At 42.7% G+C, this 12,706-nt stretch overlaps 1 protein-coding gene across 1 annotated transcript in view; it reads right to left on the bottom strand.

Annotated features, from left to right (window-relative positions):
* The window catches only part of STK39 (serine/threonine kinase 39), a 104,480-nt gene that overhangs the window by 28,923 nt on the left and 62,851 nt on the right, over positions 1-12,706 (bottom strand). The window contains 4 exon segments of the mRNA XM_033166499.1: positions 3,851-3,918; positions 4,607-4,669; positions 7,990-8,022; positions 8,515-8,637. Of these exon segments, the coding sequence (XP_033022390.1) occupies positions 3,851-3,918; positions 4,607-4,669; positions 7,990-8,022; positions 8,515-8,637 (287 nt within the window).

Here is a 12,706-nt window from a genome sequence, read left to right on the forward strand (position 1 = left end):
AACAAGCCTAGAATTTTAAAATGCTTTGAAAAATAGTAAAATGCATTGTACCAGCTCTTGGCACAGAGTCCTCCTCTGTGTTAAAAGGGACACAGGTGGCACTGTGGTCTAAAACCATTGAGCCTCTTGGACTTCCTGATCAGAAGGTCAGCAGTTCGAATCCCCATGACGGGGTGAGGTCCTGTTGCTTTATCCGAGCCTCTGGCAACCTAGCAAGTTCAAAAGCATACCAGTGCAAGTGGATAAATAGGTACTGCTGTGGCGGGAAGGTCAATGGCATTTCCGTGTGTTCTGGCTTCCATCACAGTTCTGTTGCGCCAGAAGCGGTTTAGTCATGCTGGCCACATGACCCGGAAAGCTGTCTATGGACAAACGCTGGCTCCCTCGGCCTGAAAAGCGAGATGAGTGCCGCAACTCCATAGTCGCCTTTGACTGGACTTAACCGTCCAGGGAACCACCTCCTCTGGCACAAGCTATATATTACATTTTTGTCACAAAATGCCAAGAGACAAGTATAGGCAAGTCAAGCAATTAAAGCTGGAGCTCAAATATTTTAGAAATATTCCTGGATCCCAAGAACATAAGATTACCCCCCCCCATTAACAGACTTACTAGCTCTTGAAGGTTGGAGAGTACAGTGTTTCAATTAATTACTGTATGCTGTGCAGCACTAAATCACATCTAAACCCAGAAGGATAGTGGCTACAATTCAATTTTCTCTAGCTACTAGTGTTTATTTGGTAGCAGGATGTGAACCTCTATATGGAGAAATGGTCAACATAGCAGCTTTAAGGACACACCAGGCCAGCCTGTTTAAAATCTGTGCCTTTTGCCAAACATCAAAATAATTCATTTATCAAATTGTTAGTCCATGGCCACAAGCCAGGGCAGGGGAGAGAGTGTTTCTGCATTTCACAACAGGACTCCTTACACATTACATGGACTGCAAGTAGAGTGTGTGGCTGGGATTGCACTCAGGACCACTGCCTCTCATGTATACTTGAAAACCACAAAGTTTAGGCTTTATGGGTGCGATCAGGGTCACTGCATGATCAGGAGTACCAATCACGGGTACAGGGATACCATTTGCAGTGGAACAGCACTAATTCTGCTAGCGTTTCCTTTCTGCAGCACCCAGCATGAATTCAACCAAACCCCTACAATTTTTGCAGCAACAACAGATGTAAGAGAAGCATTGCTAATATTGAACTGCTTCGCGCCAAGCCTAGGAAATGGCTTTAGAAAAGTGTGCCGCTCTTAAAAGGAAAACTAATCCTTTTAAGAAAAGATTCAGTCATTAAAGAATTTAAAGCAATTTTAAAAAATGAGAAGCCAAAATGGGATTTGATCACCAAGACACTTCTCCACCCTTCGCCCTTGTGTGTACAAGTGAAGATCGATCTCAAAAGCATAGGAATTCCCAGGAGAATGTGTTTAACATGTAATGGTTGGATTACTCCTTGGCAAAAACTCATCAGACTACAGCCAGCTCTTAATGGAAATTCTTCAATGTGCTTTTCAGGTCACATCAACAACTTGATTTAACTATCAGCTCAGCAGGTGGTGGCACAAAAATTCTCGGGAGGAAAGTAGTGGAGATGGGTAAAGCCAAAAATCCTAGATTTTAGCTGCTTGAACTCATGTTAATACCAACTCAATGCAGCGCATTACAAAGCAAACCGTACAAAACCAAGAGATTGGGCTTGTGAGGGTGCAAAATATAAGTGCTTTTCTCCATGCAGAAAGGGCTGATGAAAGAAACAGATAGACTGAATACAATTTATAGAATAGTTATAGCTTATTGTGCTCTCACAGCTTTTGTTAATGGCAAATAGTTTTAGTACAAAGGCTTTAAAAAAGACGAGGAGGAAGCAACCCCACCAAACCCCCATCTATGAATAGCAAAAACAGGTCGTGCCATTCCTACGCTGGCCGTAGCATTTTCCTTTAACATATAAAATAGCAAAAATAAAACTCCTTATCTCGGACTGCCGTTGTAAATTTGGCAGGAATAGAAAAATTGCCTGCCCTTTCCTTCTACAAGATGAATGCAGACAGAGTTCTACAGAGCCTCACAATCTGTAATAGTCACAAAAGGAGTTACAATAAAATTAAATCTCTTTCGAACACTGCTAAAATACTATTGCTATGGAGGGAGAGGAAAAGAGTAAATAAAGAGACTAACAAAGCAATCTTAGGCAGGTTTACTCAGAAGCAAGTTTCTCTGTATCTAACGGGTCTTACTCCCAGGTAAGCATACATAGAACTGCTTAAAGGGTATTTTTGTTTTACAATCAATCATTTTGTATAACGTATACTACTGTGTCCCATCAGCACAAGGATTTTCACTTGCACAATGGGACTTCCTCCCCCTCTCCTTCTGCAACACCCTCCTCAAATTTGCTCCAAAGAGCTAAGGGAATCCTGAGAAAATGTTTCAGGGGACACAAGAGGGGAAGAAACAGGGACAATATTCCATTGAGCATGGAGAAATTCTTCCACTGACGAAGAAGAGACATAGAGCTACGATGGATTCTGCCCTACATTTGTAGTGCATAATTGGAATGTCTAATGAAAGTTTTTTCATCATGATATCAGGATAGGCAAGCTACAGGGGAAATTTCAAAATGCGATGACCTGTTGAGATCGGGGAAAAGAGAATTTAGGTCAGGAGGAAGTGAACACATGAACCTGCAGCATTTTCCCTATCTCCCAGGGCGTGGGAGTGCAAGGTTGACTAGGAAGAGAAAGCCCAAGTGACTTTTGCTTCCATTTTTAAATACTCTTTCCCCTCCTTTTTTTTGCATTATTGACAGAATGAGGAGTTCATCTTGTGACATGTCAAATACATGTCAATACATGTCAAATACCTTCCTTCACAGAGTACATGGGAAATGCAGAAGAAGTCCTTATCTTAGCAACTACTGACTGGGCTGGTTCCAGAAAACTTGCAGAGGACCACATCACATGAGAAACTAGCAGAAAGATCTTTGGACATGCAAAGAAGATGGGTGGTAGTGAGCTCTTCTGTATCATTGATTAATCTCATTGCTACAGTTAAGAGACCAGCACTCAATCTTCCCACAGTACATTAGAAATAACCACTTCCTTCCATTGAAAGAAGGAGTAAGACGTAGATCAGTACGAAAGAAGTTTCAGTTTCCAAAGTTATTTTAGGTTAGCTAAAGAGAAAAACTAGGTTAGGTCTACATGAAAAGCATGTTAAGCTAGTTTTGTGGAAATTAATTAGGCCTCTGAAAAACTTGCTCGTTAAGAAGCAATTAATAGACTACAGACTCATTTTCTTAAAATGGAAATCAACTTTTGTCTACTGCCAAAAAAAAAAACTATAAAGCCTGACACCATATTTGTATCATTTCCTAAAAGGCTAAATGTTCTTTGAAAATATATCAGTCATTTTTTCCCCTGCAGCTGCAGATCAAACCTGCCCAGTAAAAATGTTCTGAGCAGGCGAGTTGTAATACAGCCATGGTTTATTTCCGTCAGAGGTTGACTGCTGAAGTGTGAAAGAAACTCATTAAAAATCTCTCACTGTGATCCTGCAATGGAATGAAAAAGGCAGGCAGGCGGGGGGGGGGGGGGAAGAGAAAATACTTAATGAAGGGTACCCTTAGCCTGGAGCTACAGTCATATTCAGTTATTTCTCCCCCCCCCTTCTCTTTTAGTAAGCAATTAAAAGAGAGCAATTAGTCATGGGAATGCCATTCATATTGGTCATACTGAGAAAGGATTATGTGAACACTTAGTTTCTGCTAATGTTATTAAAGTTAACAACACTGGCCCCCCCACCTCACCAAGTCTATGAAGGCAAATAGATGAAACTTCTTACCTTAGTCTTAAAACAAGATTCACAGCACATGGAACTTCACCGAATTCATTACTAACAGCAGGCCGAGTCTAAGTTCCAAAGAGAGAGAGAGAGAGAGAGAGAGATAGTACACATTTATTATTTCTGAAGAAACAATTAACCTTACAAAAACAAACTTTAAAACAGATACAAGACAATAACAGAGCACTCACCTTAAATCTATTTCCCAGATTAATCCAATAAACTGCAAACCTGCACTTAAGAGGGCAGAGCTCAACACCATTGTATTAACTATGCCACCCCCTGGTTTAATGTAGAATTGAATTTAGTAAGAAACCTGGTAATGTGCATTTTGTTTATATGTCCAACACATAAAATATGAGGTTAAGGGCCTCTAAACAAAGAATCACTGTGGCTAACTGAGAACAGGGAGAGGAAGGAAGGAAGGCTTTGGACAGGGGCACAATTTCAACTCCTCTCACCACAAATGCCCATTTTGCCAATACATTCAGCTAACTCTGCACGGTTAGTACGTGGACTGATCACTGTGGCACATGGTGAAAAAGATGTGTTATGGTAGCACAGTGAACCTGTAGCAAGTTGAAAACTGGCGTTGTGGGGAGCTATCATGAAACCACATCACCGCATGCCAAACCCAGCCTTAGGCTGCTTACTCAGTGCTCTCTCGCACACCCCATGCCAGTTTGATTGTGCAAAACAGCTCATAAAATCCACCCCATCAACCCATACCGTAAGTAATTTTAAAAGTGGCCATACCTCAGAACCTTTAATAGATAGATTCTGTATTTGATCGGGGATATTGCTGGAATTCATGGAAATCTGTTTAAAAGAAAGCACGGTGAATTTCCTTTGCTTGTTTTCGTATCCCAACATTGCACAAGTTCAAGGAAGAATAAAAAAAAAACAGAGAACATGCTGTCCTCCCATTCACAGAAGGCTCAATGAAGCAGCGGAGGCTTCTATAAGCAGAACAGAGAGGGAAGTAAATCTCAAATTCTCCCTTTCTCCTGCAGCCCCAGACCTCTGAGCCATCTCTCAAACTGTTGTAGGACAGATTTGGGAGAGACACAACAGGAGGGAGGAAATCAGTGCACATTCCCTCCTTTCCTGCTCCACTCATGGAAGCTTCTGCTGGATCAAAGAGCCTGCTGTGAATGGAAGGATAGCACTGTATGCAATTACTATAACCTAAGCACCTGCATGGAATTTAACACCACTGCTTGGACTTAGGGCCGTCCAATGGAACCAACAGACTAATCAGAACAGACAAAGTGAAGTACTTCACACAACAAATTCGCCACAAGAGGTGGTGATGGACACCAGCCCAGAAGGCTTTTAAAGAGAATTAAAACAGATTCCTGGAAGGACTTCCGGCGGCGACGCCATTGCGGGTGGTCGTGGGCTGCTTCGGCTGCGAAGCGCCCAGTCCATCCCGGGGGTTAGGAGCCCTGCCACCGCAAAGCGGGGCTCCGGTTGGGGTGCGGGAAGAGCGTCCCGCACCCTGGGCTCCCCGGCTGTGCCCGTTGTGGCTCCGAACCCTTCCCCCGCTCCCCCTGGGGGTGAAGGGACGACGGAGCCGGGCTATAGGGGACATGCCCCAACCGGGATGTAAATGCGGCGACAAAGCCTGTGATGAGCGTCTAAGTTCTACCTGTCTTTAACGAGCTGATAAGAACCCAGTGGCTGTGAGTATTTGACTGACTTTTTTTTAATCTTGGAACGATCTGGGGGAAAGAGGAAAGGCAGCCCGCCTCCCTTCCCTTCGGGAGATGAAAGAAACTAACCAGTTTAAGTGACTGCTGCTACAATAATTGATAGAAAGTATCTGGAATTTGAAAACTGAGACTGCTGAGATTTCCCTTTGGGGATTAATTGGGGAAAAAATATCTCCATTTGAAGTTTTGGTCTTTACACTCCGGCTTCGGAAAAATGGCGACGATTTGGACTGTCGTGGGAAAAAATTGAAACAAAGGAAGGAAGAGACAGGAACTGAAATTTGATACCCACCCTCCCTTCCAAAATGCTGGACTTTGTGCTCGCACTTGTATTGAACTCTGGTTTAAAAGATGAGGAAATGCTCACTGTCTTGAAGCTGGAACTGCTCGATCGGAAATTACAAGTCTTGTGTGGGATTTTAAAGAAAATGGATTTAACTTCCTCAGAGGAGGCTTTTCAAAAGTTTTATACAATGGAATCGAACCTTGGCAAAGAGCTGGGAGGGGTGCTTGAAGGATGGTTTGAAATGGCTGGGCAACTCCGGGAAAAGGAACCGATTTCTGGGGGTGGCAGCCCCGGAACGGGAAAATTTATAATATCCAGACCCTGAGGTGAGAGCTCGGGGGCAAGGGACATGGAATTAAGATTTCTACAAGAAGAAGAAGTATTGTACAAAGAAACGGAGGAGCCCAAAAAAGAAGTGATGGACACCCTGAAGCCTGATGCAAGGTCTGTTGTGAATGCTGCCTGGATCTGTGGACATTTAGAAGAAGAGAATTGGAGATCCGGTTCTGGTGAAAGACAGAGAAAGACAATGGACAGAGGGGGAGTGGGTTGAAGTATTAAATGTATATTCCAAATGGTCTGTCATGGTATCTGAAATCGGAGAGTGAAGTCTGTTAACTATAAGTTTATTTTAAACAAGTAGGGAGATATTGAATTTTAAGTTAAAAGCAGCATGATAAAGGACAGAAGAAATAAGTTTAGTCTTTATAAGAATATTTGGTCAAGATTTTTGTTATAATAGAAAGCTCAAGATAATTGTGTTATCTTTAATTAAAGTTAAAGTTTTTTTTATAGAGAAAAGATGTTAAGAAAGTAGTATATCGATTTAAAACCGAAGGTGAAAAGGCGGGGGAAGTCAAAAGTCAAGATTCAGAACTAGAAATATTTTTTTTGTAAGGTATACAAATAAGAAGAAGAATCCTGGCATTATGTGTATTTGTATTTGTTTTTGTATTTGTAGGTGTGGGTTTGGGTTTGTGTTATATTATGAAAACGCTAATAAACTCTGTTTAAAAAAAAAAACAGATTCCTGGAAGAAGTCTACCTAGTCATGATAGCCTGATGCATCCTACAGGTTCAGAGGCAGCCAGGCTCCAAGTACTAGTTGCTGAGGAACAACAACAGTACTGTAGCATCTCGTTGACCATTGTCAGAAACAGGAGACTCACTTAGATGGACCTAAACTATCCAGGGTCCCTTAAGACTATAAGGAGAACTCCTTGTAGTCTTAAACTTCTGTACAGTTTTCCACCTATTCCTTTTTGCAGCTATGCTAGTTGTGTGGCATTCCTTTGACACAGTGCATTTCAGGTAAAGGTAAAGGTAAAGGGACCCCTGACCATTAGGTCCAGTCGCGGATGACTCTGGGGTTGCGGCGCTCATCTCACTTTATTGGCAGAGGGAGACGGTGTACAGCTTCCGGGTCATGTGGCCAGCATGACTAAGCTGCTTCTGGCGAACCAGAGCAGCGCACGGAAACGTTGTTTACCTTCCCGCCAGAGCAGTACCTATTTATCTACTTGCATTTTGACATGCTTTCGAACTGCTAGGTGGGCAGGAGCAGGGACCAAGCAACGGGAGCTCACCCTGTCATGGGGGTTTGAATCGCCGACCTTCTGATCGGCAAGCCCTAGGCGCCACCCGTGTCCCACATTTCAGGTACTAGTGGCAAATAAAACCTATCGTTTTAGGTAGGCACTTGGTCTCCCTTGCTCCTTTATTTAGAACCGAGCGACTTTTTTTAAAAAGGGCTTTGTACTGAGTCGATAGGTTTTAATTGGACAGATTGCAAACCACTTTGGCGACACATGGAATTTAAGTAAGTAAAACCTTCTTTAAAATGCAACCGCAAAAGCTCCAGAGGTGTATAATTATGTGGATAGCTCGGATGGTTAGAACGTGAGATTATGCTCCAAGTTCTTTATCTGCTGTGGTGCCTTTTCAAAATAGTTTAATAAATGCTGAGAGTTTGTAGCTGAAATCTACACCTCACCCCTATATTATCTGTTCTGAGGACAATACAAGCCTAAAGCTTCATATTTTAAGATGCTAATGATGCCTAGCGTGATCACAGACAAAAATATAAAAAGGACTATTCACCTGTTCAGAACGTAAGAGATAAGAGCACAGTTATTTACCTCAGCATCCTCCTCCTCTTTTACTCTTCGTGACTAGAAGAGAAGCATCCAGAGTTACTTGTTGCATGCTTTTAAGTGCCAAAATAATAATTATTTATATGTATATTTATTAGTCTTTTTTCAGAAAGGTGAACCCAAAGCAACTCACTGAAACAGACATTAAAAATGAATAAAAACAGGAGTAAAAAATAACCTAAAATGTTCACTAATAATATATATAGAAGAACAGAGCCAACTCAACCCCGACCCACTAAAAGATATGCAGGAGATTAAGGTCCAAAGGCCTGGGTGAATAAAAATGTTTTTGTATCACATATAAAATCAGATAGTGATGGAATCAGGTGTGTCTCATTTGGGAGAACATTGCACAGAACAAGGAGCCACCGCTGAGAAGGCCCATTCTCATGTCATCGCCCTTTTCACAATCCCTTGGAGGGGACACATGGAGAAGGGCCTCAGAAGATGAGCAAAAGGTACACGTTGGTCCATGTAAGTGGGGAACAGTGGGCAGTTTCTGAAAGTCACCTTTTCTTGGGAAAATGCAGCTTTGCCTTCTTCACTCTTCTCATCCATTTCATCATCGCTCCATTCCCAATCTCCATCTTCTGTCTTGTGGAGATGGCCACTGGAACCTGGTACTCTTCTAACCTAACAAAAACAAAACATTATACCACTTATATATAAAAGCAACAACACCGCAACGTTTTCTTTCTGAAGTCCTCTTGGCCATTTTTTAAAAAACATACTTTGGTCATCACATAACATTTTTAATATGCATACCTCACAACGGTAACTGCAAACCACCCTGTGATCCTTGGATGAAGGGCAGTATATTAATTTTAAAAATCATACATTCAATAAATAATAATAATTTTAAAAAGAATGGTTTCCCCTCAGGCTCTCAAAGGGTTACAAAATTATTAGTAGTATAACCTCTATCAAAGTGCAATTTCATACAGTGTACTCAACCACGATGCCTGGTTTTTAACAATACGGTAGAGATCATCAAGAAATAATACCCCCATAGAACATATTAACAATTCAAGAAGAAGAACCAAATTTGAACACACTTGTCTCCATAACAGTAAATGGTGAATAGCAAGCTTGAAAATAACCACAGGCCTGATCACTGGGTGGTAGTAGGAGCTGTCCTGCAAGATGAGCTGGTGCTCATTTGTATCACAGAATTATAGAATTGTAGAGTTGGACAGGACCGTGAAGGTCACCTTGTTCAACCTCCTGCAATGCAGGAATATTTTGCCCAATGTGGGCCTCGAACCCATGACCCCGAAATTAAGAGTCTCAGGTGCTCATTTGTATCATGTGCCCATTGACAGACTGGCCATTCAAAACAACAACAAAAACCCCCATGCACAGTCAGTATACACTATGGAGTGTTTTTACTTCGTTCCAGAAGCTTTCTTACTGTTTCACACAAACAGCCTTGCTCTGTGTGAGGTCCACCTATTGCCACAGTCAGTCTGCATTCCCTTGATCAGTTTGCTTTCTCTTGCTCTAAGCTGAATAATTGAAAATGTACAAGGCAAGTGTACTTTGTAAAGGGAAAAAATAGTGAATCATTAGCTGTTGGAAGCATGTTTTTAATGCAGGCTCATGCTTTTAAAGGCGTGTATTTGTGGGAAAGCAGTGCGATAGGGTGTTGTTGTTTTGCAGAATCAGTCCAGTCCAGTATTGTGGTTTTTAAGGCAAGGCTGGTCGATATTTTAAAATTTCCAAATTATTAGGACTCCCACAATCACTACTTTAGAAATGCCAGTAAGTGCAGGTGAAAAATCCAGGCCTTTACAATCAGGTTACAACAGTGGAACATTTACATTCACTTGCACTGGGTGCAAGAATATGGAGATGCATTTCACAAAGCGGCCATTTTGTCCAACTGATTTGGCCCTCTTCCTATCTTCCCCACTGAGAGGATAAGAAGACTCCTATACCAAAAGGTTCTTTTTCCCCCACCTCAGAGTTTGGACTTTCCAGACAAATATAAGGGTAACAGTCTCAGCCTCTGTCTTGAAGAGCAATCCTGCAGAAGGGTGGGGGAGGGAAGCCAGAAGCAGGCCTCACGAAGGAGAATTTACAATTCTGTGCTTCTAGGTTGCTGTACTGTCTCGCTTTCAAAGGACAGTTATTGCTCATGCAGGTTGATTGACTGGCTGGTTTAGGAAATCACACAGGACCCAATTCCAGCAAAGGATACCAGTAGCCTTCAGGTATCACACAAAAGACATGGCATAGGGCATTGGTTTTCTGCTTTGGGGTCACAGCCTGACCTAAGGGCAGGTCACAGCAGCAAAACCACCACTGTATAAAATCTATGGTGTAAAATTAAAATGCAGGTCTCCAAATGCCTGTACAGATTGGTCTGCAAAAGCTGAGGACTTGCAGGTCAAGGGTGCTTGTTGGTTCCAGGTAGGTGAAATAAAACTGCAACATTAGGCTATCCTGAGAGAAAAATATATCCGTACTGTGGGGATTTCTGTAGAACACAGCTCCGTCGCACAAGGCCAGAAAAAGAGAAGGCGCCAACTTCCTCCCACTCTGTCCTGTTATCTTTTCCCCCATCCCACCCCCACAGCTTATGAACCTGTCAGCTTCTGTTTCCAGGACAGATGTCTGAGCCACCAGAATCTCAGTACGGCTCAAAACTGTGGCTTCTAAGTAGAAGCAAGTTGGATGATACGCTAAATGCATCATCATATTTGCAGATCTTTAAATGTTTAGTGTTTGAACACGGAGGGGAGCCTAAGCCAGATTGTAACTATGGTGCACGGATTAACCCTTTAACTCTGCACCATGGTCCCAATGAAAATGCCCCCCCCCCTTTCCAATATGCCATTCACACCCACAGAAGTGGATTCTTATCAGCCCACCACACCAAGGTCCTGAAACAGACTTGGGAACTCTTTGGCTCTTAAACTGCTTTTCTTAAAAAGGAAAAAAAAAGTTTAAGTAGATTAATTAATTTATAGTATGCAGCCCTTAATCCCTTCCCCTAACCTTCCTTGCTGCGAGTGTGTGTGAAGGAATTAAGCACACAGACTTTTTCTCACACAAGATTCAAGATGAAACATTTCGAACTGTCCTTGGGACTGTGCACATATTAAATTTATAGGCAGAAACAAAATTCCAAGCTGCTTTTTTCTGTTCGCCTCCCTTTTTCCACATTAGCATTTGTATCTCTAACAGATTCATTATAAAAGGAAGAGTGAAGGCAGAATACCACCGGCAACACAAGAGAGTGATAAAAAGGCTTTTCCATAGCGTTCTGACCTTGCTGGTCAAGTTTCTATCATTATAAATGAATAGGTGCATATGACATGTAATGTTTAAAATGGATTCATTCCTATTAAGAAATGTACTGCTGACAGGACATATGCCTGGCAATCAAGCGTACCAATATAATGTAAGCCACACATCAGAATTTAAAGTCAAGAGGCCTTCTGATGCTACAGTACATTTCCAGTATCCTCCTAGTTTATTGTGTGTTATGCCTCAGCCTGCTTGATCAAAATAATAGGTTGCCAGGCTGTTTGACGCTTCTTGACAAAAATTCTCAGAAATCACATGATGACTGAGAGCAATGCTCAGTAAATCAGCAGATGCACCAGGGCATAATTATTAAAATTAAATTAGTTCACATTGCCCAAGGTTTACTGAGACACAGGAAGGGAGCAGGAGCAAGGCTCGAACTATTCATGAAAATGGCGGAGTGAGGAAATGAGTGCCCTAATCTTAATTTCCAGGATTATGAACAGGAACTTTATTTCAGGGTTTACTGCCTGCCCCCCCCTTTTTTACAAACTTGGCAAGGTGGCTAAAGAACAACCATCAAGAATTAATCAGATATATAAATTGGAGGGTCTCCCAAGAAAAACCTAAGTAAAAGGTGTAATTGACACTAGGACTGGGCATCGTCAAGCTTTTCAACATCACGGTGTATCACCTGCCAAATATCACGATACAGTGATACATCACAATTTCGAAAAGTGGAGGGAGGAACAAGCTGCGTTGGCCCCGGCCCTGTGAGGTGTTGGGGTGAAACTGCCTCAGCTCCCTTGGTGAGAGTGGTAGCGGTTTCACCCTGGTGCCTCACGGGGCGATGCTGCTCCCTCCATGCGCCGGGCACTGGAGGGCATCAGGTGCAGGCAAGTCCCACCTGCGATATACCGCCAGGTGAAGGCACCATCACAATGATCCCGGGTGACGGCCCTCAAGATGATCCCGGGTGATGTAATAGCTGCCACAGAGCTAGGCATAAGGCACCAGTGGCTGCTGGGGGGAGGAGGAGGAGGAAAGGGGATTAGGGCAAGATCCATTATGGATTTGGTGTTGACGCTCTAGTAACAACTGTGGAACCACACCTGGGAAGTTGCCATCCTTTCTTTTGTTTTATTCACTTTTATTCATTTGTGGCACTCCTGGCCTGCTGTTCATTAAATACAATCCTAGAGCAGGGCACAGAGGGAGGAGTTCAACATGACGCCATGTCAATTGTTCTGTCAGGGCAGACATTTTGGCTTGCCAGACGGGATGATCCTGCTCCATGCACTGCTCCTGTGTCTTCTCCCGGCTCCTCCCCAGAGCGAATTTAAGAGGCAGAAAGCGGAAGAGAGTGGGGAAAAGCCCCACTGCACACATGGAAGTCTATGCACAGGGTTTCTGCTGACAGGACTCATTCACTGAATCTCGTCCCCAATGC

The sequence above is a fragment of the Lacerta agilis genome, chromosome 1 (genome assembly GCF_009819535.1).
Source record: "Lacerta agilis isolate rLacAgi1 chromosome 1, rLacAgi1.pri, whole genome shotgun sequence".
Lineage (NCBI taxonomy): Eukaryota > Metazoa > Chordata > Lepidosauria > Squamata > Lacertidae > Lacerta > Lacerta agilis.